Below are 26,184 nucleotides of genomic sequence, written 5' to 3'. Positions count from 1 at the left end.
GGGGGCGGGAGGGGGGTTCCTTTTGACACGCCCCCTCCCCGGGGCTTCCCCGCCATGTGACTGCGGACGTGGCTGCCTTGTCAGGGGGCGATGCCCAGTAGGAAGGTACCGGCGGGAGGTGGGGGGGAAAAGCGGCGCTTCTTCACGGTGAGGGTGACGGGGCACTGGAACAGGCTGCCCAGGGAGGCTGTGGAATCTGCGGCTGCCGGAGGGCGGCCCGGCGGAGCTCAGTGCTGGGCTCGGTCCGCGGGGGCGGGGAGTTCCCGCCGGCTGGTTGCAGAGCGGGAATTGTGTGTTGGCTGCACCTCGGCGGGAAAACGGGCCCCTCATCTAGGTGTTCCTGCTCCGGCAGGGGGTTTGGACTAGATGATCTTTTGAGGTCCATTCCAATCCCTGACATTCTGTGATTCACCGCCTTCGGGGTGTTCTCGATTGCGCGGCATGGACGTTTTATTCATCGTTATAGAGTGAAAGCGCAGCCGTACCGTGGGGAAGGTGTAATTCAGCCTTTTTATTAGCCGACAGTCCGGGGAAAAGTGCAGGGGGAGTAAAGCTATGAAAGGAGAAGAGAGTTGACAAAATTGCTAGCCTTCATATTATTTTTTCAAGTAGCTTTGTTTTTTTGGGGCATGAGCGGGAGTAGAGGCAGAAGCCACATGTGCTTTATTTTGATCTCCTCGCTTTGGTGCTTTTGGTGCTACTTGCAGGGTAGTGTTCAGGATGCTGTCCGATTTGCAGTGCTTATGATAATATTGAGGTACTGCTGAAAGAGAGGCTACAAGTGTCATGTTTGTTCTGTAAAAACTAATAGAGTTCAAACGATAGGTCTGGACTGTAAAACATTTTGTTTTCTTTTTAGCATGTAGTTAAAATGATGTGAAAATGCTACACTAATTTTTAAATATAACCACATTTAAAAGTATTTTTATAGAAGAAAATGTCAACGACAAACTTAAAGTAACTATAGTTCCTTTAAATTACTTTGTGAGACTGACACTCTACGTATTTTCTTCTAAAAGTGTTGAAGTTTCTGACTAGAAAAACTACACGCTCCCATTGCCAAGGTTGAACCAGCTCTTATTGCAGTGTCATGACAGCTTATTATAACAGTAGTTTCTTTTGCAGACAAAGATAATGTTCCTCATTACTATATCAATGAAAACTATACAGATCATGTGAAAGGGCAGCAGTCTTCTCCACTTACTGACTACTGTTGTTAATTAAACCATTTTACAAAACAACCCGATACATAACAAAAAGGTACGATGCTGTTATTGTATCCTAAACATTTTGGATAACTTAACTTTGTGCAAGCTTTTCTAAAACACATCTATTTTAACCATTTTGATGCAGATTTCTGCCTCACTAACTGATTGGCACCAGTTATGAGTATAAAGTACATTTTGATAGTGTTTTTTTTCCATAAGGGTTTGGTGGGGTTTTTTTTGTGTGGTTTTGTGTGTGTGTGTGGTGGTGTTTTTTTGTGTATATGTGTTTTTTTTTCCTTGTAAACATAATTTGCTTGAGTAAGCATGTATAGATTAAAAAACTCCTGATGTTCAAATGGTAAGATTACATCCATATAATTGTGTGTGTATACATATCAGTCAATGAGAATAGCCTTTTATTAATAGTAGTAAAAATCGTGAACACGAAGAAGGATTTTTAAACTGTGTTTCAAAAATACCAATCTCAGCACATCAGTATCAATAGGAAAAGTATTTTGATGTTGTTGGGGGTTTTTTTGAGTGTTTTGTTTTTTTTTCCCTCTCCAAATGCATGATGACGGGACGGAAGGCAGTGTGCCAGGTCATTGTGACTGTGGTCATACAGTCCAGATGTTTTAATGAATGATTACAACTTGATGAGGTCCCTTCTCAGTTAGGATCATAGGTATCCTTGTGAATTGCCTTTGAAAAATATGTGTACCAGTTTTCATACCAAAAAAAGAAAATCTCAGCTTGAAAAAAACACAGACTGTTTTAATTCTGCAGCCTTGATTTAAATCCTCACTTGAAGGTTTAAAATGCATGGATGTTTTAATATTAAATTAAAACTTCACTTTCTATCCCGGCACTAAAAACAGTAATTATGCTTTCAGGACTTACTGGCATGAACACTGACTTTTGCTGAAAATGGGATGCCTGCTGTCAAATTCAGTTTTGTGCTGTCTTAAAATTGGGCTCTTAGAGCACAAGACTTATTTATTTTAGTTTATGAGTACTTTTACATGAAGTATATGAGGGCAAAAGTGAAAGATTGGCTCTTGGTCTGTATTCGATATTTTTATGTGCTTATTGTTCCCTCCAAAAGGTTTGTGATGTGATGTTTTTTTTGGGTGTGTTTTTTTGTTTGTTCATTTGTTTTGAAGTCGCTGGAAGTTAGAAGCACTATTTTGAGCCCTTTGGTGTTTGTTCTGCTCTGCATTAGAGAAGAATGTGATAATTGTATTGAAATACTTACGAGTGATGCCTAAGTGACATGGCTAACTTCTGGATTTACATGTCAGTAGCAGGAGGAGTTAATGTAATGGAACATTTTGTTATTGTTTTTGTCCTTCAGTTTGTGTTGGTTTTTTGTGTTAGAGAACCTGAAGTGTCAAAGAAATGTCACTTACATATGAGGTAGATAATATATCTGGTCATGTTTTCTTGGGGGATCATTCCGTGTTTTTTGGAGCAGCCCAAAGAAATGGGATTATCTGGAGTGTAAAGGGTTGTGCAGTGAGTAGTCTTTGAACATATGACCCCGGTGACTTCATACAGGGTCCTTCTGCCATACAAATATTTGGCCAAAGTATAGATTGGTTGAGTGGAGTTGTTCTAGATAGGACTGTAAGGAACGTTTGAGAAAGGAATGTTGTTTTTACAACGGATCTGGCACCTGATCCCAGCAGGGGGGAAGGACTGAGAGACATCAGACTATGAATCCTTAATGTAAAACAAAGTGTCTTCGAACTAATCCCGGAATGCAAACTTGTTACTGTATTTATTGTTAATAAAATATGCTTTGCTGAGAGATCCTGCCTGGGCCTATTATATTGGCAAGATGATTGTTTCCTACAGGACCGTCTATTTAAAAATCAAATCCACCCCCCCGGCCCTATACTTTTAGTAGTCTGCATAATCCTTACATAGATTTATTGAATTTCCGGAGTGTTCCTCCTTTTTTCTCACACCCATGTAGGCTGACTTACCCTTTATCTCCCTGAAAATAACTAAAGGAGAAATGGGGGGAGGATTACTTGCCATGCCTTTGATGTGGAGGGCTTGATCTAATTCCACCAGCAGGAGTAATTTGTTTTTTTTCACTCTATAGAAGGAATTGCTCCAGGGAGAGAATGCAGTGCTTTCATGAACAGAGGTCAACAGGCAATTTCTGTATCAGGTAGCCAGCCTAGCCTCTCCTTTTTTAGCTCAAAATTTCAGAGGTCATGTTTTGTCTTCAGATGCTCTACACAATCCACAAGATTCTTTGCCTGACTCTTTGTTTTCTAATCTTTATTTTTTTCATGAGGTATGCCAGGTCTACACAATCTAGCACTTTTGAGCCTGATTCAGTGATTTTTTTATTTTTCTTTTTTAATACCAATGTCTTGTTTCTAGACACTGCATGCATAATGTTAATAAATTACCCAAGGTATTTGTTATGTGCCCCATTGTTATGCCAGAGGGAAAAGATGATGATTAACCTTGTGACTTGAGATTAAGAGAACTCACTGTTGTTGCTGCATTTATTTGGGAACAGCATGGCCTTCAGATTAGCTTCATTAGAAATATTTATTCCTGAGAAAAACAAATTTCTTAAAACATTAGTTTCTCTGTTGCCTTGAAGTGGGCTGGAGTGGAAGCAAAGAGCCTTTAAACCTTTCTGTTTCTACATGCCAGCCGGTGTATTCCTCTGTGCCAGGGTGTCAGGGAGCAGCAGCCCTCACGGTGGTGGCCTTGCAGGGACAGGGTGAAGGTCCCCTCCTTGGCACAGGAACCGTGAAGGCAAAGAACTGAATAGATGCCCCGCAGGGCTGCTTGCAGCTCACTTGCATGTGGCCTCCCTGATGCTGTAGTGCATTTGTCCTTTGGAGTGTGGTGACATTAGCTGGGTGTGGAAAGTGCAGTCACTGTTTCTCTTCTGTTCTTTGCATTGTAGCCGTCATCCAGAGGGAACTCCCTGGTGTCATTTTTGTCCCTAAGGTATTTTCTTCCAAATTGCATGTCTTGTAACTTGGTATATACATATGTCTCTAACACTTTTCTATTGCACACAACATTCATATTACAGATTTTTAATAAACATACATTTGTGTGGTTTATATCTGCACACAAACATCATGTATGCTGTAACTATATACATTTTACATGGCATATTTTTCTTTAAAAAAGTGTTTGGTGTATGTATGTATGTACCTGTATACACGCACCCGTAAGTACACACGCATCTATGCAGTGCTACTGTGACAAAGTCCCTGCTCATTAATTGTGGATTGAAGCTGTAGGTCCAATTTCCAGAGTTCACATCAGGTATTTATATGGAGAGATGTAGATTATCAAGAAGTTTGGGATGAGGAGAGTTGTCTTTAGGGATTGTTCTTTTTTTTTTTTTTTTTTATAAGGTGGTGTAGGATGTGGGAAATGATGGGAAAGTACTCACATTAAAGGCATGGAGCTGTAAGTCACTGCTGTCAATATCAACAATCGTAAGTCCTTCTCTTTCCCTTACCTCCAAATGGCATCTACCAGAAACTTGCAGTAGCTGAAGAACATCTTGTGTAGAGGCTGTATTTCTTTACTTGTTCTGCGACTTCAGGAACTTTTCAGTTTTTCTCAGTAACTGTAGTGGCTATAAATTTCTGTGTGGTGGTAGCAGAAGCTGTCAGATTTTCCTGTATCTGGGGAGCAGGATGTGTGTGTCGATACAAAGAGGTAATTAACCAGAGCTGTCAGTGCTGGCGGTTCTTCAGGTTGTAATTAAGCTGACATGGTGTCAAGCAGCTGCTGGAGTGGTCCCACTGGTCCTTGTATCCTTTTTTCCGCCACTGCACCAGCTGTAGATAACTAGTGCTTCTTCCCAAAGAAGTTTTCTGCCGGCTTGGTTTCTTGTCACCGTGTCCACACGGGGGCTGGCGAGTGCTGAGCTCTTGGGAAGCACAAGTGGGGAAGGGCTGGTTTATCATGAGACCACCTGCACTGAGACATCCTGGTAGTGCTGCTCTGAAAACCTGAGCAGCGCTGCCCTTACCCAGGCTAGTGGGGTGCAGGATTAAATAACACTCTTCTGTTGTTAACAGTCATTAACTATTAAAACTCTTTTTGCCCGTCACAGCCATGATTGTCTGGGTGCCTCTGAAGGAATATTCCCAGCTGTTTAAAAGGCATTCCCAGTGCCATTTCATGTTGCACTCTAACAATCTAAATATAAGCATAACCATTTATACCATCTAAACATAAAACCAGCTATTTGTTCTACTCATTTTAGCATTTTTTTTAATCTAGTCAGCTGTAAGCATACCCTTTCTACATATGTACCCTTCTTACCTATGGAGATGGAGTTAGCATGTAGCTTTTATCCTACCTGTTTTTATATGGCATTCCCTTCCAGATCCTGACAGTTGTGCACCACCTCAGCTGCCACGTTTTGCTGCTAATCACCTGCCTCTTACGCCGTGCTCTTTCCTTGCTCCATTGGTATTGCACAGTATAGAGAAATAGAGAGACTGTGTCTGTCAGGATATTTAATGATTTTCAGAAGAACATGGCTGAGAAACTTAAGAGAGTCATTCTCTAGTTCTGTGTTTATTTGGCTACCTAACCTAACAATACAAATATATTACGGAGCCTTGTTTTTTATAATAATGAGGGTTTGTGTGGCTTTTTCACTTGTTTGCAACTGTTTCTGCTTTTAATTGACCATCAAAAGCAGTGTATCGTAAAGCCGTGCTGAAATGGTAGCACTGTTTTTGGCACAGATATATTCTTCACAACTGGAGTGTCCCATTTAAGAAATAAGCTTAGATGAACTGCGTTTTACACTGTAAATTTTTGTCTGTAAAGTGCATCTTGCAAAATCATCTCAAAGCTATGAAAACATTTGTATAAGCAAGACATCCTGCACTGGCTAAGGTTGAAAAAAAAAAACCCACAAAACCAACCAAACAAACAAAAACAAAATTAAAAAATCAAAGTAGATCCATGCTGGCTATACTGCTGACTTGGAGCCTGGCAGAAGTCTCGCCCTCTGGGGAATGTGGTGGTGAAGTAAATGTCTCCAACTAGAGTAAGGCCTTGCCGTGACATTTTGACACAGAAACAAAAAATGTGTCTTGACGTGTTTCAGTTATTAGTATTTTCCTCATCCGCGCTTTCCTCTGTGCAGAACCAGGAGTACTTACCAAGAGGGCAGCGCAATGCAGACATTCATGTCTAAGCTGGAAATGGACGGGTGGACCAGCACCTTCACTGGGAGGAAAGCAGGATTTAAATTCTCTTGGTGGAATAATGTTAACCCTTCTTGTTTAAAATGCCGTAGCCTCCTTACTTGACATCATGTCCTTATTAAAGTGCTTTTGATTCCTTATTTAATACCACATCAGATTCAAGGTTGTACTTCTCATTTATGTATCTGCGGGAGCAGTTTGACCTTGGTGATAATGACCTCTTGTGGTAGCTGTTTTGCGGTGTAAACACCCGCAGCAGTTTTAGAAGAGGTTTTTAGCAAGGTCAGCTGCTACCAGAGAAAACTGCAAAGCCCATTTGTTTTACTTTCTTCATGCCACGCGATAATAGGACCGGCTGAGTGGAGGGGTGAATCAAGATGCTGCACACTGTATGGTTTTGGAAAGTACTTGTTCCATTCTTGCAGGCACTCAAAATATAGAGAGGAAAGACATACACATTATCAGTTCCAAAATGGACAAAAGTTACCAAAGACTTTTCTTATTTGCATATGTTTCATAGTTCAAAGTGTATATTACAGTCCTGATTGACCAGCCTGACTGAAAATGTACTGATTAACATAACTTTGGAGTAATCCCTAAATACAGAGAGGAGCTGTAGTTGCTTGAGAAGGTGTATGAAAAGAAGAAAGATACATTCAGGCAGATAATATGGTCGGCATTTTGTAAGATAAGTTTCAGTAGCAGAGTGGGCTAAGATGTTTATTGTGCTCAAGATGAATTTATATTTATAAACTGGGGTAGAATCTTGACGATAACTTTGGATGTGATGACAGGCAATTCTTTCAGCTTCAGCTATTCTCAGACATTAAAATCTATTGTATGGAATTAGCACTGGATGCTAATCAGCATCCTGTTCTGTGATTTATCTAATAGTCCAAATGACTTCCAGTGTCCCAGGTAAAGGGAAGGCAACATTTTGTCTACCATTTTTAAAGAAATGGTTGTGAGAACAAATGTAATTCTTAAGGCTGAAAGAGTCTGGGGTTTGTTGGCTGGTTTTTATCGGAGACCTGAGTAGTTATTACCTAGTTTGACCTCTGAATAACATAGAATTCAATCAGATAAAATGTGAGTTTGAAGGAATTATTTAGTTAAAATGTATTTTCCTCAGCTGTTTCTGTTCAGGACAGTATTTTCAGCTTCACTAGGCAGCTAACAGGTATCACAAATGTAACTTAGATCAACAGAAAGTGGTGTACTTATAAAAAATTAAATTTACCCACGACATTTGGGTTATATAATGGTGCATAAAAAATGCTTGCAAATGTTCAAGACTTTTTTTCCCCAGTTTATTAAAAATTTGAACTGATATTTGTAAGTATTCAGAAGAAGTGGCGCTCTGGATTAAGTAAAGTTCACTTGGAAATAATTATGTGTACACAATGTTTTTAATGGGTTAATTTTTCCTTGTAGCGGAAGCGATTTTGGAATGCAGAATGTACACCCTTTCCAGATGAGACACCCCTACAGCTGAAAAAATCGAATGTCAGGACGTCAGCGGCTCTTACTTCGATTTCCAACGCGTGGCTTAGGTGTGGGGATGGTTTCCAGAGGACTTCAGTGCTGGAGGTAAAATGCTGGCTTACTTAACGGTGCAAGAGATGCAAACTCACAGTTAAACCAGTTTCCATGCTCGACTGAATTATAAGATGTTGCTCGCTTTGTGTTGTTTCTCAATTAACAGCATATTGTTATATCTGTTAAAGTAAATGAAAATGGAAAACAAGTTTACGTAAGGGCATTGTCTTAATTTTCTGAGCATACATTAATATGATCTAGATAGAAGGTATCACTTGAAAAATTTCAGTAATACACTGAGGGCTTCCTAAAAAAAGACTCTAGTTTGCATCTGAAGATTTTTTTGCCAGATATGAAGAGTATGTTTGCAATAATGAATTCACTATAGAAAATCCTGCATTTTGATGACTCTGCAGGTGTGCAAGTTGGTGCTGATGCTCTTTTGGATGATATATCAAATTATGCTTAATTTTTTGTCTGTGTCTTGGTCTTGTTGATCATGAACAGAGATGTTCAGCCAGCTCTGAGTGAGGAATGTATTTTGCTGACAATGATCCTTATCCAAGTTGCTTTGCTTTTTCTTCTTCTGGTACTGAGCAGTCACAGTGTTGCATAGCTTATGTGATTTAAAAGAATCACAGACAGGGCCACTGAGTGCTTCTTTTTGTAACCTTTGAGTAGGGCACATGCTTTATCAAGCATGCTCTTCCTTCCCACTTTTAACATTTTAATGCTGAAAATACTGGCTCTTGTTCTTCACAAGATCTGATGTGATTTCTCTCACAGTCATAGTAAGTTTGTATTTTCCAAAACAATGAAAATTTGGCTTTTCTATTAACTGTTCTCATGCTTTACTACCTCAGTTGTTTTATAGCAGTCTAGTAGAACACAGAAAAACTAATTTGAAATTGTGCTACTAATTTATGGTGGATGAATAACAAACAGTTGTGAGTATATTACTATGTGTTAAAATTGTCTTTAATGTCTTGGTGATTAAATCTGTCTCCCTGTCTCTTTTTAATATAGTCTGTGAGATCTACTGATAAGAAATCCAGGATTAAGAAGGATCTTGGACCGCTGTTAACATCTGCTGAAAGTGCAGTAGGTATGTTATAACTTCCATATTAGCGTTGTCAGAACATTGTGACTTTGTTTTGCCTTTCATCAAGGTAGAAGTTGGCTCAAAATACTGGTTGCCGCCTTCTTCTATTATCATCAGAAGCTAATTTTGATAAGAGACATGGTCATGATGCTATTGTAATTGGGCTCCTCTGTTCACTTAGAGAGCTAGAAATGTGTTCTGCAAACCTGCAAGCACTTCAGGTATTGTTCTTGAACAGATGAAGGAAGCATCACCAACACCGTATATAGTGTGTGTTGTAGCAAGGAGAGGATACTTAAATTCTTCCCATTTTTAAGAGGAGGGAATGAAAAACAACCCTCAGCTGTCAAGGTGGAGGGTGAAATAATTCTCTCCTGCTAGAGACAGACAAGCAGCCATGAGTGAAAACGTGTATTTTGCAGGTATGAGCAACAGATAGAAAACCAGAATTTTGTCAACCGCCTGCTTTCACAGTCTTCTGTGTGCACACAAGTCTGTTTAATATTGTTATAGAAAAAGAACTCTAGGCATAATAATGAGGAGGACTTACTGACTAGATTGAGTTCTTTCCCTTTTTGAGTCCAAAGGAAAAAAAGAAAGGTGGCAGTGTCTTCTTCAGTCTTTGTATTTCTGCTTGCTCTAGCAGCTGTGCTGCCTCTGTTGGAGTGAGGTGACCTACTGGATACCTTTTGGGGTTCAAAATCATGCTTTTCCAGATTTCTGAAAATAACCTCTGTGTGTTGCAGGAGGAGTCATGGTTTTGTTTCTCTCTTTTGGACCCTCCTGCCTAATTCCAAATCCCCAGTAACTGTCTAACTTCCCACTTACCTAAAAAACTTCATTAGTTTTAGAAAGTGGAAAATTCTGCCTTCCTATGATTGCTAATTTTGCATGCTCCACTGTTAAGCATTAGTCCTTTTCTCCTTGCTTTCGTATTAAAAATTATGGAGAAAGGTATTTTGAATTTAAATGTCACACTTCAAAAAAACAACAGCTATTCTTCATTACTCCTGAAAAGCTTACATTTTTTTTTCTCTTGAGACAAAACTAGGAAGTAATCTCTACTGATGACATACTTTTATTCGTTTGTTTTTCATTGTATAAAGCCAGAGAAATCCTAAACCCAGAATTCTAAGGACAGTCTTTATTTAAACCACTTACTATTTTGAAAGGGCACATGTCAGAGCATTAGGACTGTATGTAGAGGACTGTATGTCAGACAGGCATTACTTGTCCTCACTCTGCTGAAGGACTGACTGACAGCCTCATTGTATAAAATGAAGCATTAGCGTTTATTGTGGAGAACCAAAAGAAAAATAATGCGGGTATATATAAGAAATATGTGTGAGTTAATGTTCCAGTGTTAATGTCTGATGCCTAGTGACAGAAATGATTTTTTTTTCCTAGTTCAAAAATAACAGTTTAATTTTTAAGACGTTTAACAATATCATATTTGTGTAACAATCTAACACCTTACAATTCTTTTTAATAGGATTTGCTACTGCTGAAAGCTCTAAGGAGGCTGAGGACATAATATGGACCTCTAGTGGCAGTGATTTTTCGGATGATGAAAGTAAAACACTGATTTCAAGGTTACAGAGCAAAAAAAGTCATGCTTTCAAAACAGAGGTATCACCTAGCAGACATGACTTACTGTTCGAGGACAGTAGTAGTGAAGGTAAGTACAAACACAAGAAACCTTCTGTCAGCTCCAAGTGCTGTAATGAAAATTCTTTGAGGTCATTCTGACAAAATGACAAGATCTAATCCTATTTCAGTTAAATCAATTGGTGTTTTTATCTTAAATTTCATCTGACTATGGAATAGCTCTTAGTATAAATTATGTACAAAAATTTTAAACTTTGGAGTAAAGTAGTTGGGCAGGTTATACATAGAGTAAAGCTTGTCAGTGCATGTCAGTTCATTTCAATATATTATAGTTTATTTGTACCATTTTCTTCTCCGTGCTGTGGCACGGATACTGGGGTTGTGAACAGTTTTCTCTGCCTGCCCTGTTCTGCTGATGACATTGCTCTGCGCGTCTGCTGCCTAGATGTAGCAGGCTTTGCAGCTGCAGATAGCATCATGTTCTGTGATGGGAGTTTTCATTTCAATACACAGTATTCCTTTTTTCTCCTCTTAGCTGCATGGTGCAAACAACCATGAGTTTTGTTCTTAGGATGTGCTTTCTAATTCATGGAGCAGGGAATGACAGAGGGGAGAGAAATTGATTTAAAAGTGAGGCTGAAGACAGAAAAATGTTTACTTGTGTGCTCCATTACATAAGTGTTAATTAGGATAATGTTTAATTTGTAGTAGAACTTGTTAGAAAGTATTTTCAGTGACTACTTCCAGAAAAATAAATCAGGTTAGCTTTGTAATACTTCAGCCAGATCTGAAGTATTACAGCTAGACTTGACATCCTGGATGTCTGGCAAAGTGTTCAAACACCACAGTGAGTTGATTCTTTCATCCATATTTTTGTCATGGATTTAACACTGTCATTGACGTATCCGATCATTATATTTTATAATGCCTAGTAATTTTCTTTTCTTGTTTTGGAAATGGAAGTACTTTCCATTTTCTAGACTGTAATCTAATACTCACCAGTAATGTTTCTAACCTGCCATTAACATCATTCTATTGCACTTGTTTCCTGCAAGTATATCCTGCAGGTTTTAATCTTTAATTCTCTTTTTTTAAGGGACATTTCACAGACTTACTCTTGTCAGATAGCAAAATTTGGTTTCTCTGTGTAAATGGAGAAACTGTAATGCATTATGTATCTTCTTGAAGGTATTGAGAAAGTCCAATAATTTCCTGTTTTTCTTCTAAACCCAAAAATAGATTGAAAGCAATTACTGAAAGCAGCAGGTGGGAAAGAACTGTAATTTCTATGCTTTTTCAAGTAACCATCGTATACAGTAATTACAGTATTGTACACATGTATCTCTGTGTATATGCATATATATGTACAGTTTAAGTATGGGGATAATAACTGAGAAAGTGTTTTTAAAAGTGACATTCTCTTTCACATGAAGGTCACCTTTAGAGACATAGTGTTAGTACTTGAGCGTGGCAAAATAGAACACATTGTCTGTATTTTATTAAGGAATTTATATGGCTGTCACAAGTTGCATGCAGCTTGCCACACAGCTTCAAGAGAGACTTTTTAGTGCTACCTGGTCACCGATGTCTGTGTTTAAAATTTCTGATGGAGCTTTCTCGTAGTTAGAAATGCATTCATACACATGAAAAGGCAGAAACACCACAGTTGTGTGTTTATTTGTCTGAGTGACTTCAGAGTTTGCAAGTCCCGTGAAGAAATTGGGGATTTAACCTATGGTAGCACTGCCAAGCCCAGAAGGTGCTGCTGCAGTTCCACGGATCTGTACAGATACCTGGAGCATTCTGCAGTTGCCTCCTGTCTCTGCTGCCTCTCCCCTGTACGTTACTCTTGTGGTGTTAGAAATGTGACTTTTACCAAAGCAAAAAAGCAAAACCAAAAAAAGCTTTCATCCTTCCTCCTCCGAATATGCTTATTTATACAAAATACAACAAGATACTTTCTCTGTGGCACTTGGACCTGCAGGGCGGTGGGGCTGCTAGAGCAGCTCAGCTTCCACTGCCTTCAGGAGATCCTTAGAGGTGTAAGTGGAATTTTAGAGTGGCATTAAACACCACCTGGTTGTGAGGATGGTGGAAGGACTGTTCTGTATCTCCACCTTTGTTTATCGCCTTTTTATTTTCATAAACTCCGTTTTTTCTTGCGCCTGTTTCTATTAATTTATCCTAAACAATCCTCTGTTTGATTTGCAGACCTGTGTATTTAGCCATGGTGTTTTAGGAGGTGAACCTAGCTTTTTCATTTCTCTGTGAGGGTTACAACTTATAGCAGATGTTAACTTACACCAAATTTTCAGCTGTACCAGGTTGTAGAGGTATGTGCTTAGACCAGTTAACTCTGAACAAGTGCACTTGGAAAATCCAGTGCAATTGGGAAAAAAGAAAGCATCACTAGAACCTAGGAAAACTAATAACCAAATTAAAAACCCCCTACTTACCTAAGCAGTTAAATATCCTGCATTCTTATGGGCAGTACTTTGAAAACTTCTTTAAATGTAATTTATATATCTTTCTTCACAGAAACTTCTATTGTCTGCTAGTAGAATTTAGCTTTTATGAGAGACAGGATCACAAAATAGTTCATTGTAAAGATCAGTTGAACATATGTAAAAAATAACTTTGCACTTTCTCCCAAGTGAGGGATAATTGTAACATTACTCTGTTTGACTTGATACTTATGAATAATATATGGTGATTAAGATAAATTATTTTTGTAAATATTTTTTGTCTTAGACGAACCAGAGTTCATTGACTGGGAGAAGGATAGTGATTCTACTGATAGGTGTGATGGATCAGAAAAAGATGACAGCTCACTGGAAATATCAGACTCAGACTCCTGCAAAAATCTTAATTCTCTGCCTGTCAAAGAAGAGAATGATGAGCTTTGTAAGGTAAGAAACTCAGGTTAAGAAAAAAAGAAGTTTCTACTATAATTGTGGAGTGCATTAATATTTGACTGCATTTAATTTGGAGGAACGTGAGGTTTTTGCTTACCTCATCTCTTCAGAAGAAATTTCAAGGCAAGAAATTCTTCACAAGAATTTCAAGGCATTTTCTCTGACTGCCAAATCTCAAAATGAGGCAGTGTCCCACACCTGGAGCTTGGCAGTGTGGCCACTGAGTCATGGGTAGCTGAGACAGGAGGGCACCTCTGGAGCTCCTCTAGTTAAACTCCTCTGCTCAAAGCAGCATCAGCAGGAGCTGGTTGCTCAGGAGTCTGTCTGGTTGGGTTTTGAGTGTCTTAAAGGATGGAGATACCACAACCTCTCTGGGGAGCCTCTGCCAGTGCTTGGTCACCCTCACAATATGGAATTTTGTTCTTAAATTTGAATGGAATTTCTTGGATTTTAATGTGTGTGCAAAAAGGTGATCAAGTAAGTAGATTTCTCACTGGAGATAGGGTAATCTGGATTTTTTACAGCCCCTGGCTGCCTGTTGCAGATTGATGTCCAAATTTCCAGTAAGGTGGTGGGTGAGAAAGTTATCTGTTTATTTTCAGTACCTTGAGACCTTGGCTATATCAAATCCAGATATCGTGGCTAGAGCATGTTCTGAGAGCGATGGTAAGGGACTAACTACAGGACCACCTACATCACTGAAAAGTGATGCTAATTGAAGTGTTCAGGAAAGGGGCAGCAGTGAATATTGAATCATACCAGCTATTTTTTTATTGTAGAAAACATGAATGTATTTATAAAGAAGGCGTGCTGTATCGAGTATAAAAGGTGGCAGAAATTTAGATCTTTATTTAGTGTCTTCAGCGCCGTGGCTTGTATTAAAAGACTGGAGATTTGTTAACTTTTAGCCTCTGGTGCTGGGGGCTGGCTGCACCTGCAATCTTGGAGGATCCGGTCCCATCTGGAGTACTGCATCCAGTTTAAGGAATTGCTGACAAGAGTCCAGTGGCAGGCAACCAAGATTATCAGGGGTCTGGAGCATCTTTCTTAGGAAAGACTCAGGGAGCTGGGTCTGTTCAGCTTGGAGAATGCTGAGAGGGGACCTTGTTAATACTTTTAAATATCTCAAGGGTGGGTGTCAAGAAGATGGGACCAGGCTCCTTTCAGTGGTGCCCAACGACAGGATGAGGCGCAGCGGGCACAGACTGAAGCACTGGAGGTTCCATCTGAATATGAGGAGAAACTTCTTTACTGTGAGGGTGCCAGAGCACTGGAACAGGCTGCCCAGAGAGGCTGTGGAGTCTCCTTCTCTGGAGACATTCAAACCCCACCTGGACACATTCCTGTGTGATCTGCTCTGGGTGGCAGGTGGATTGGACTAGATGATCTCCAGAGCTCCCTTTCACCTGGCACAGGGGAGGCTTCAGCTGGAGGGGGAGCGGGTGGGAGGGAGCTGGAGAGCCTTGCTCGGGCAGCCCCGGCCCAGCGAGTCTGGGCTGCCGGCGCTTCCCACGGCCCCACAGCCGCTGAGGACACGCAGTCCCGGGCCCGCTCCCCCGGCAGCGCTGGCCCTGCGGGCGGTGCCGAGGCGCTGCGGCGGGACTCCGGCAGAGGGCGCCGGTGGCCCGGGCTGCGCGGCGCTGCCGGGGGCGGGAGAGCGGCGGGGCCGACACTGGCAGGCTGGCCTGGGCGGAAACGGGCCGGGCTTCAGCAACGGGCGAGGCTGTTGCCGCAGCGGATTAAAGCCTTACTTAAATCCGTTTAAATGTTTATATCGATTCTTTATTAAAAGTCACTGTGAGAGAGTATGATGCTGTGGCCACACGTGACCTGGCTTTTGGCCCGACCACATAGGTGTCCATAGCAGTTTAGCATCTGCAGCTCAGAGTTCAGCAAGGGCTCGTCAACTACCTGAAAGGAGGCTGTAGCATGAAGGGGGTTGGTCTTTTCTCCCAAGCAGCAAGTGATAGGACACGAGGAAATAACCTCAAGTTGCACCGGGGGAGGTTTAGGTTGGATATTTGGAAAAAATTCTTCACAGAAGGGGTTGTCAGGCATTGGAACAGGCTGCCCAGGGAAGGAGTGGAGTCACCATCCCTGGAGGTGTTTAAAAGGCGTTTAGAATCAGGTTCTTAGGGACATGGCTTAGTGATAGAGTTAGGTTAGGTTATGGTTGGACGTGATGATTCTGAGCGTCTCTTCCAACTGAAACAATTCTATGATTCTATTCTATGAAGTACTTTTCAGGTTTGTGAAGAATTGATTTAAAATAGCTCCAGTCCTGGGTGACAGAAGAGACCACACAGTCTACATAAACCTGGGAAAGTCCTGGGATTTATGCAAGCAGTAAAAAGTTGTTCTGCTTTTATTGTACTAGCATGACTTACCCCAAGGTAGATGGAGAGCTGGATAAATGTTATGAGACACATTCATATTAGTAAATGGTACTCGTGAGAGGGCTTTTTCAGACGTAACTGTACTTTAATAAAGAGTGTTTAACCAGAATAGTTATGCTACTACAAAAGATATGGCTACCTTGAGAATCTAAAGGTGCCTTTGCAGATTTCCATTTTCCCCTTCCCAGCTGGAGTCCTGTGTGGTGGGAGTTTTCATGGGTGGTCATCCTTACCAGGAAACTTTCTTTTGGGAATCTGGTGTATGCACGAGGGTAAATCCCCAGCAATTGCTGTGGCTGTTGCAGTCTTAGTTTGGCTTTACTTGGGATATGCTGTTTTCCTAGAAAAAAAAATGCAGGCAAGCTGTTAAAGAGGTTTCCAAGAGAGAACAGAAAACCAGTGTTCACTGTAGGAGGTCATTTGCTGTACAAGTGTTCTTTAAAAGGGCCTGTTAATTATGTTGCCTAGTTCATGGTAGGGGAAGGAAAAAAAGCCAAATGTTGATATATCATAATTTTTGTGGTATTTACTAAATATCTGGAACCTAATGGAGTGTGTGGATAATCAAAAGACCATGAAATTTATTTTACCCCACTTCAAAATATGCAAAATACCAAGAGGTCCTGGAGGTTTAGGATTGCTGCCAAAATATCTTTATGGTAGTATTTACCTATGGTAGGGCCGTACTAGGTTTGTAATGGGAAATCTCAAAAAATTAATAACTTTGTGGCTTTTTTTCCTGTGTACATACCAACAGATCTAATTTGACAATGACTTCTATTCAGTGATAATTAACTACATAGAAAGACTTCATGTATTGTTTTGGTATGAAGATAAAACTCTTGCTTATCTGCAGGGTGTAAAACTACAGTCACGATTCAGTTTATGTTCCAAGTCCCTGTACTGTGTCTTGCCTATCAACTCGCCACCTCTGATGTGTAAAGCTGCTTGATAGAGGATAATGAGGAAGGCAAGTTGAAGCTGGTCTTGTGGTGAGCAGCAGTTAGCTAATTTTTGGTTCTGGTTCAATTCAGAATTTTTGAAGAAAACATGTGCAAGATATGACATGGTCATGCTTGACTTTGTATAATTTTAGGGGGTGGGAGACTTTTTTTTTTTTTTTTAACTTTCCTTTGACCTATAGTTGGTGATGCAGGACAAAGATCTGGCAAGACTTGATACTGGATGGTTTATTCTGAGAATTCCTCTGCTTTCAGTTGCCTGTGGTGGATACCTAAGTTGAACTTTTTCTTGGAGCCTATGGTGCTAAAATAAAAATTAACATTAATGGTTAATATTTAAGCATACATGTTTTCTAGAAAAGTAATCACCTCAGAACTGATCCAACATATTTTTATGCATTGGTAATGACCATTTTTTGCCTGACTTGCACAGAGACCTTGTCTCATGAGCTGAAGTTCCATACTTTAAAAGAATTGTTCATATCTAAATTATTTTCAACTTCTAAATGTTTTAATGCTAGGTGTTAAATGAAATTTAATGTTCTTGCATGTTAATTCATGTCTCCTGCCCTACTGCAGGAACCTTCTCTGGCCCTGTGCACTGAGTGGCATCATCTTCCATGCTCAGATCCCTTCTCAAAACACCTTCTGTAACTCAATCCCTTAAAGTAGACCAGTGTTTTTCCAGAGTCTATAATTTTGGTATCTTACAGAGTATGGTCTTTTCTTTTTGTCCTGCATGTTAAATCTACTTATCAGTTTCTGATGGGCAGCCAGATTTGGATTTGCTTGCTTTATATGCAAGGTGAGTGAGATTTATCCCAGAATGGTGTGAGGAGAATTTTTCGCCCTTGTATTGCTAATGTGTCGGAATTAGGTAGTCTTCTGTACTTGCTCTGTAGCCCTAATAAAGTTTTAACTGATTACAGCAGCCCCTCTTTATTCCAGAACACACTAATAAGCTTGTCTGCTCATCTTAGCTTCTAATTTGGCTGAAGATTCATCAAAACGTCACATGGTTAAGAACTCATTTCTTTTAAATAAATATAGAATGATAGTACGCCCAGAGTATCTTGCTGTATGTTGACAGACAACTTAAAAAGCAAATTGCCATATTTTATATGTTTCAAAACTCTGTTAAATGGAACACCATCATGTTCTCAGCTCTCTACAGTGCTGTGGGCTATGTGTGCTGACAGTGGGTGATCTGATGTGATGTTGTTGAGTCTTTTGCAAAAATTGTTGTAATCTTGTGCAAAAGGTTAATACTTGCGTTTTCCCTGAGTGAAGAACACATTATTTGAGAAGTCCTTCATGTGCATGGATCTATGTCAGTGTATGTCTTTTACCTGAGGCCTACTCATTTGTGAAAATAAGGTTCACTCAGTTGCTTAGTTCAAGGCTTTATTGCTGTCTTAACGTTACCTTTAAATATCCCAAACTCTGTCCTTCTGTGAGGGGGATTCAGCACACCTAATGAAATTCTGAAGAGATCACTTAAAGGGTGAGTGGGCCAAGATTTTCCTGTTATTTCTGGGCCTGCTTTCATGTCCTTACTCTCTTGATCCATTATAATGGTAGTTATAACTATCATTTGCTTCGTAATTAGATTTAAGTCTAGAACTATTGTTGTGTAACAGAATTTAAAATAGGTTATCTCAAGGTAGGGAATCATTATTATGGCAAATGGAATTTGTGTCATCCTGTCAGACTGATGACTTAACTCTGATAAAGGGTGATGATATGACCATGTTATTGCAAACAATTATTTTTGTCAGTCCATTACCGAAGGAAGCTTATTAGAATATATACAAGAATACCCACAAGCGTACTATTATTTCTAAATGTGCACTTCATGGAATAATTCAGGTTGGAAGGGACTTCAAAACATCTCCAGTTCAACCTGCACAAAGCGAGCTCAGGTGCAAGATCAGACAAGGCCGCTTAGTGCTTTATCCAGTTGGATCTTGGAAAACTCTAAGGATGGAGACAGCATAACCAGTCTGGGCAACATCCTTCTTTCCCTGCCTGTCTTCTCACTGTTTCCCCAAAACTGGGACCTTACTTTTCTGGGTAGAACTTGTCTTTTCTAGCAGGGCTCTTCAGGTGGGGTTTTTAGGCAAGACTGTTAATCGAAAGACTGCAAGTTAATAGTGGTACAGAAACAGATGCTTTTGCATTCATATCAGCAAGGTGGAATGATTGATATCTGAACTGCTAGACAAAACTTAACTTGCGTACCAGCTGCTTTCTGCTACATCCCACCTGCAGGGGTGTCTCTGCATCTTCTGATGCAGAAATGAAACCCTGAAGCTTTTTTCCAAAGTCGTAGACAATAGTGCCACTCTCAACTTTCCATTTCAGATTTGGTTAGGTTATCAGAATAGGAAACAGCATGTTTCTGGGTGAGCTGTGGCTATCTATATTATACCTAGCTTCTCTTATGTCTCCAGTTAAACAAGGACCCCATTAATTTTAAATCAGGATTGAAGATGCTAATCAGCTAATTCCTAACTGGCTCAGATGTTCCTTGCTTTGATGGTGTGAAGCATCCTGAGAAGACTTTTCTTTATAATTCTGAGAGACAGAAGTTCAAATCTTAGTGTAGCTGAACCGGCTCATTATCTTCCTCAAGAATGACACAGTCAGTCATATGAGTGTCTTGACACTCATTAAATGTCTTTCTGGTGGTGTAGAAATATTGGAAGTCCACGGTGCCTGTTTTGAAGGAAGTTTCTGTGATTGTAGTTGCTACACTTGCAGGTGCTTGCATATATGTGTGTCTGCTCTTGTAGGTGTTGCAGAGTGTCACGGAGGTCTGTGCTTCTTTATGCCTAGTTTGTGAAGTTCTCCAGATGTCTTATTGTCTAAGTGTAACGGTGACTCCTGTGTGCCACGTCCTGGGTGTACAAAATCTGATGGATCGCAGGAGCTACCACAGTGACATAAACAGACTGTAGACCTTGTGCTGTCATTCCCAGACTGTATTTTTCTGTTGTTTGAAGCACCAGGCTGTTTGTGCATGCTAATCCAGCCCCTCTGCTTTGTATAACTTAAGGCTTCAGCTGAGCCCAATGTTCTTTCTTGCACAGCTCTGGAGAGGAACAACTTTAAGTACAGCTGACAGCATTGCTATCTCAACATCTGCATACCAAATGCCCCCCTCTTTGCTGTCTTTCCCCCGTCCCCACCACGTTTTATAGTGATTTAAACAAGATTCAAGTGACCTATGTTAGTTTTCCTGCAGCACACAGCTGTGTTTCTTCTGGCCTGGCACCTCTGGGCATTATAGCTCTCTTCACAGCACTGCAGAGGGGTTTCAGGAGTACTAGGGAGAAGCAAAGTGACGTATGTTTGCACCATCAGGGCCCTGACCTCCATCTCAGGATGTGAAGCTAAGAAAGAGGGTCTCACCTGTCTTCCTTTGGTAGCCTGACTGGGCTACAGCGAAGAGATGGGCATGTGCTGTCACGAGTACAGTGCTCCAGGTTCCAGTATAAGTTGGAGAACGACCTGTTAGAGAGCAGCGCAGGGGAAAGGGACCTGGGGGTCCTGGTGGACAGCAGGATGACCATGAGCCAGCACTGTGCCCTTGTGGCCAGGAAGGCCAATGGCATCCTGGGGTGTATTAGAAGGGGGGTGGTTAGTAGGTCAAGAGAGGTTCTCCTCCCTCTCTACTCTGCCCTGGTGAGACCACATCTGGAATATTGTGTCCAGTTCTGGGTCCCTCAGTTCAAGAAGGACAGGGAACTGCTGGAGAGAGTCCAGCGCAGAACCACAAAGATGATTAAGGGAGTAGAGCATCTCCCTTATGAGGAAAGGCTGAGGGAGCTGGGGCTCTTTAGCCTGGAGAAGAGGAGACTGAGGGGTGACCTTATTAATGTTTATAAATATGTAAAGGGTGAGTGTCATGAGGATGGAGCCAGGCTCTTCTCGGTGACAACCAATGATAGGACGAGGGGCAATGGATACAAGCTGGAACACAGCAGATTCCACTTAAATATGAGAAGAAACTTTTTCACAGTGAGGGTGACAGAACACTGGAACAGGCTGCCCAGGGAGGTTGTGGAGTCTCCTTCTCTGGAGACATTCAAAATCCACCTGGACACCTTCCTGTGTAACCTCATCTAGGTGTTCCTGCTCCAGCAGGGGGATTGGACTGGATGATCTTTTGAGATCCCTTCCTATCCCTAACATCCTGTGATTCTGTGAGAAGGATAAAGCCAGAGGATTTAACAACATTAACAGAAAGTTGAAGGCTTTTGTCTTACTTGTTTCTGCACCTCTAATGAGAATCTCTGTTGTTTGCCATTATGGATCATTTGCCAATAGTTTTGCGCTCTGCAAAGAGCCATGAGGACAGTGAGAAAGCTGCTGGGTTTTGATTTGTCCAACTTTGTCTTCATAACTAATTCCTGAAGATGTGTGTCTCTGGACTCCTCAGGCCAAATTGGAAGAGAGATTGGTTTGAATTTGTTTGAAATTCTTTTTGAAGGAAATGGTGAAAGAGAAGTTTTAGTGGAATGCATAAGATCAATCTTAGAAGTTTCTTGTTCTGAAATATGTGCTTCCTAAATACTGTGGTTCTGGAAGGAGACCTGAACAGAGTAGATTGGCTAGTAGCTTGAATTCTTTAAAAACCTTTCCTTCAATCTTCCTTATAGGCTGTCACTTTATTTTAAAAATAATATAATGATCTTTCAGTGACTGGTTCTGTAACCCTTCATGCCATTTTTTTTCATCAAGCAAAGACCTGAATATATCAGGGAAAGTAAAATGCTCTTTTACTACCAGGCATGTTTGTTGCATCCAGTGGTGAAGAAAATGTTCCTTGTCCTTTTAAGGCATCTGGTGTAGTTGCAGCTTGCTGCTTTTCACAAGTGAGCCTTACTGGTCTAGGGTTTGTGGCAGCTATGCAAGAAACGCATATGTATGGCTATCTGGAAAAAAATGCACGTGTAATACTGCTTATAGAATGGTTATTAAGTGAAAAGAAGGTATTTAAATGTCCAAGATAAACCGGTTCCTGGTAGAACAAGTAAAACATGAGGTATACAAAAATCATCCAACTATCCCTTTATTTAGGCTTCATCTTCTTCAGAGTTTATTGTCACTTTTCACCAAAACAGAACTGTTCCTTTGGCGGTAAGGCTTTGTATATATATAGGCTCTTTGTAGAATCTACCAAACTGTGAAGATCATAGAATCACAGATCATAGAATGGTTTGAGTTGGAAGGGGCCTTAAAAATCATCCAGTTCTAGCCTCCTGCCATGGGCAGGGACACCTTCCACTAGACCAGGTTGCTCAGAGCCCCATCCAGCCTGGCCTGGAACATTTCCAGTGATGGGGCATCCACAGTTTCTTTGGGCAGCCTGTTCCAGTGCCTCACCACTCTCATGGTGAAGAATTTCTTCCTTATATTTAATCTAAATCTTCCTTCTTTCAGGAGCTATTGCTCCTTCTCCTATCACTACCTGCCCTTGTGAAAAATTCCTCTCCAGCTTTGTTTTAGGTCCCCTTTAGGTACTTGAAGGCTGCTACAAGGTCTCCCTGGAGCCTCCTCTTCTCCAGGCTGAACAGCCTGAACTCTCTCTCAGCCTTTCTTTGTAGAAGAGGTGTTTCATCCCTCTGATCATTTTGTGGCCTCCTCTGGGCCCTCTCCACCAGGTCCGTGTCTCTCCTCTGCTGAGAACTGCAGAGCTGGCTGCAGAACTCCAGGTGGGGTCTCATGAGAGTGGAGTAGAGGGGCAGAATCACCTCCCTCAGTGTGCTGGTCATTCTGCTTTTGATACAGCCCAGGATACAGTTGGCTTTCTGGGCTGTGAGCACACATTGCTGGCTCATGTTGAGATATCAGGGAGATATGGTAATAAATTAAAAATATCTTAGAAAACACAGGAAGACGGGAGTTTAAAAACTTCTGTACTAACCTTGGGGTTATTATGAAACCCCCAAGGTTTTTCCAGTGTGTTTCTCCCCCTCTTAGTGGATGAAGCTGTTGTACATCTGTACTTGTTTTTATCTTGCATGGAAGGAGGCAGCTATGTGGGGTTTTTATTTTGTGGGGTTTTCTTAAGTCATGCCACTGTATCTTTTGCTTGGAAGGAATGCAGTTTGATAGTATGGGGAACAGGACGTTTGTTCTTGGCTTCCATTGCAATGTGGAAATATATCGGGCAGACAAAAGAGGAGTAAACGAGGGCAAAACAAATGGAATAAAACTGAGAATGTTTATAATAAAACTTAAGAAATTTGGAGGTGGGAACTTTTGTTGGGGGGTTGGCTTTCTTGGAGACAATGAGTTGGGACTGGGGTGGGGTGAAATCTTAGTGTGTCTCATATGCAGTTTGGCAGGGTCTGTGTCATGTTTTGTTGCTGTTGCTTTGTGATAAACAGTTTCTATACAAACCTCTGAATCATCTGTAGATGACAATTCAGATTTACAGTTGTTTTGTTATCAGGACACTTACATTCCAGACTAATAACCCTAGTGACTGATTAACCCTTTCTATGGAGATGGTCTGTAGCGATGGGCTAGAACTCCGTAACTGTAACATGTCAAAGAGGATTTTGCCTGCTCTGCAGGAATCTGTTAACACACACTCATGTAAATGCCAGCTGCATATAACCCTGCTCCCACGCTTTTTTTTTCCCATTTAGTGTATCACTATTTGCCTTCAGACCAGGGCAGCAGCCTTGACTGCTTGGTGGGTTTGTCTTTGTCCTCAGTCTCTCTGGAAATATGCTCATAATCTGTTACTTTATACAATATCTCTTCCACTACTGCCAACTCCAGCCCAGCTTTGTTATTCCCTTCTTGGACACATGAAGAAGCTGTTCCACCTGGCTGATTCCTTGCTCAGTCCCAGCACAGTGACATACTTTTTGACTCAGTCCCAGTCATCCTCCTCCCACTCTGTCTCCTCTTCAAGCATGGTCACTATTTCACTCGCTTGTCCCCATTCACCCTCACCTGGTTGTTGCTCCGTCTCAGTTCACCGGTTCTGTCTTGCCTAATACAACTGTTTAGTTCTGTGCCACCAAATGCTCTCATCTGATTGCAGTTCTTCAGAAATGGTGGCTGCAAGCAGCTCCTCATATCAGGAGTCTCACTGGCGCAGTGCTGTTGTGGCAGCCTCTCCAGTGTTCTGCACACAATGACTCTTGTTTCTCTATGTGTGTTTTTCTTGTCATTACACTGGTGGAGGAAAGCTCTTTTCTCCCTTTGTAGGTATCCTGGTGGTGCTGCTGGGAAGTTTGATGCTTCTGAGAGGAAATGGCTTGTTGGTATTTTGCAGACACCTGGACATGGGAAAGGGACCGTTAAAGCTAAGTGAGAAAAGCAGATTGGAACTGTTTGCTTGTGAAGGCAAACACAATGGGCAGAACAGCTTCATCCTGACATAAAGCAGTCATGGACAAGAAGGGTTGAGGTTTGTGTTGGGGTTTAACTACTCTGAAAGGCTGCTGAAAACAATTCAACTTTAAAAATCCATTAAGTTTGCACATCAGCTGTACTTGTGGAGGGTAGTTTTGGTCCTATCATTCATGAGGAAAAAAAAAGGTGTGCTGGAATTAGAAAAGCTTTGGAGCAAGTTGGTAAGAGTGATCAGATGCATCGGATGTTTTCTGCATGAGAAGAAATTCTGTAGAATAGAAACCTTCAGCCTCAAAAGAGTTTGCTGTGGAGAGGACATGAAAGAAACCCATGAGTCACAAATAGATAAAGTAAATGAAATTACTAGGTACTGTATTGATCTAGGAGACATCAAGTGAATGTAGCAGGTTGATTCAACATTAAAAAGGAGTTTATTCATCTGACCATATGAGCTGTGAAGTTCCTTGCCACAGGATTATATAGATGCTGAAAGATTACATGGGTTCAAAGCTAATTGGACAAACTCATGGAAGACAAATCTGTTAAGGATTAAATACAAAGATCTTGCATCTAGTTGAAGCCGCAAACCGGAATCAGGGAGACTGTTCTGTGGCAGCATTGCCACATGCTTGTCCTGTTTTAAACTCTTCCCTAAACATCTGACATTAGTCATTGTTGGAGGCAAAAGTTAGGGGCTACAGTAATCCTTGGTATATTCCCCTACAGCTGTTCCTATGTTTGCGTGCTGTGGGCTTTTCAGCGTGTGTGAATTTTGTCCTGTGTCCATTGCCACCCTCAGTGCTTTCTCTGCAGAGCAATGGAGAAGTCACATACCAAAACACGATGTTGCAAATGGGTCCCCACTTGGTGCAATGGCGCGGGTCCCCTTTGTAGCTCTAATTCTTTACCATCTGTTGCTCTGTGTTGCTTCTGCAGGGTGTTTTTTTCACAGTCTTGTTTATGCTTACCTCATGTTTTTAATAAAGCTTTTTGAACAGACATGGGGATGGCAAAGAGCCTTTGAGGCAGCATAGATTTTGTAGAGGGTGATGGCTGCAGCCAAACTTGCCTAGGGAAAGGTTTAGCTTCCCTGGAGTGAGCTGGTGACAGGCTTCACAGACTAAGTTTCTTTAACTTGCTTGATTGGGTGAGGGAGAAGTGCAAAGGTAAGGTTTTGTTTGTTTGTTTTTTTTAATGGAAATCTTTCATTTTTATTACTTAAAAACATCGGTGGTGCTGAGTTTCATTGTGAATTTGGTATGTTCCAGTAACGAAGTGGTTTGTCTAGGATATGAAGCACTCCAGGATCTTTGTGAATGGGAAGGCAGTATAACTAGCAGTACAAAAAGAGTAAATACTGTAAATCCACAATACTGATCTTTCTTTCTGGGTTAAGCAGAGTGTAATTGCGGCCACCTTTCAGAACATGTATGTGAATGCATGAGTGTATAATGGTGTGGGCTGAAGTTGGAAATAGGTGCATAACACTAAAGTAATAAAGTGTTATTCATGAACTGCTGACACAGGATTATATTGGGGGTTCATCTAGCTTGGCTCCCAAATTATAATAGTGTTGGGAGAAAAGTGTAAGACTATGTTGGATGTTGTGTGGTGGCAGAAGGGAGGATCTGTTGCAGTTTAGGTGCTTTCTGAGCCAGAAGTTGCGTTGACAATGTTAAGTCTGAGAGATATTATGAGTTTTATCTTTCAGTAGCTTGCTCAGTCCCTTTCTGAACCCATTTAATTTTGTGGTCTCCAGACACTTGGTGGGGGGGAGAGAGCAGGTGGATACCCCAGTCTAATAATGCATTATGTGTTTAAGGCAGAATTAGAGAGAAGACCATTTCGTTGT

The 26,184-nt window shown here is 41.0% G+C and overlaps 1 protein-coding gene across 5 annotated transcripts in view; it reads left to right on the top strand.

The window, feature by feature from the left end:
* SPIDR (scaffold protein involved in DNA repair) overlaps positions 1 to 26,184 on the top strand; it is a 212,972-nt gene continuing 186,788 nt past the window's right edge. For 4 of the 5 annotated variants that reach the window (XM_065831739.2, XM_071804140.1, XM_071804139.1 and 1 more), the window contains exons 1-5: positions 1 to 105; positions 7,865 to 8,020; positions 8,996 to 9,074; positions 10,564 to 10,749; positions 13,431 to 13,588. In XM_065831739.2, the coding sequence (XP_065687811.1) occupies positions 91 to 105; positions 7,865 to 8,020; positions 8,996 to 9,074; positions 10,564 to 10,749; positions 13,431 to 13,588 (594 nt within the window). In that variant the 5' untranslated portion in view covers positions 1 to 90. Of the gene's footprint in view, positions 106 to 7,864; positions 8,021 to 8,995; positions 9,075 to 10,563; positions 10,750 to 13,430; positions 13,589 to 26,184 lie in introns of those variants that run through there. The other variant, XM_071804141.1, reaches the window with a different exon arrangement.

The sequence above is a fragment of the Patagioenas fasciata genome, chromosome 2, assembly GCF_037038585.1.
Source record: "Patagioenas fasciata isolate bPatFas1 chromosome 2, bPatFas1.hap1, whole genome shotgun sequence".
In the NCBI taxonomy this organism is placed as follows: Eukaryota; Metazoa; Chordata; class Aves; order Columbiformes; family Columbidae; genus Patagioenas; species Patagioenas fasciata.
The sequence above is the reverse complement of the archived record's forward strand: the minus strand, read 5'-3'. Positions and strand labels throughout refer to the sequence as shown.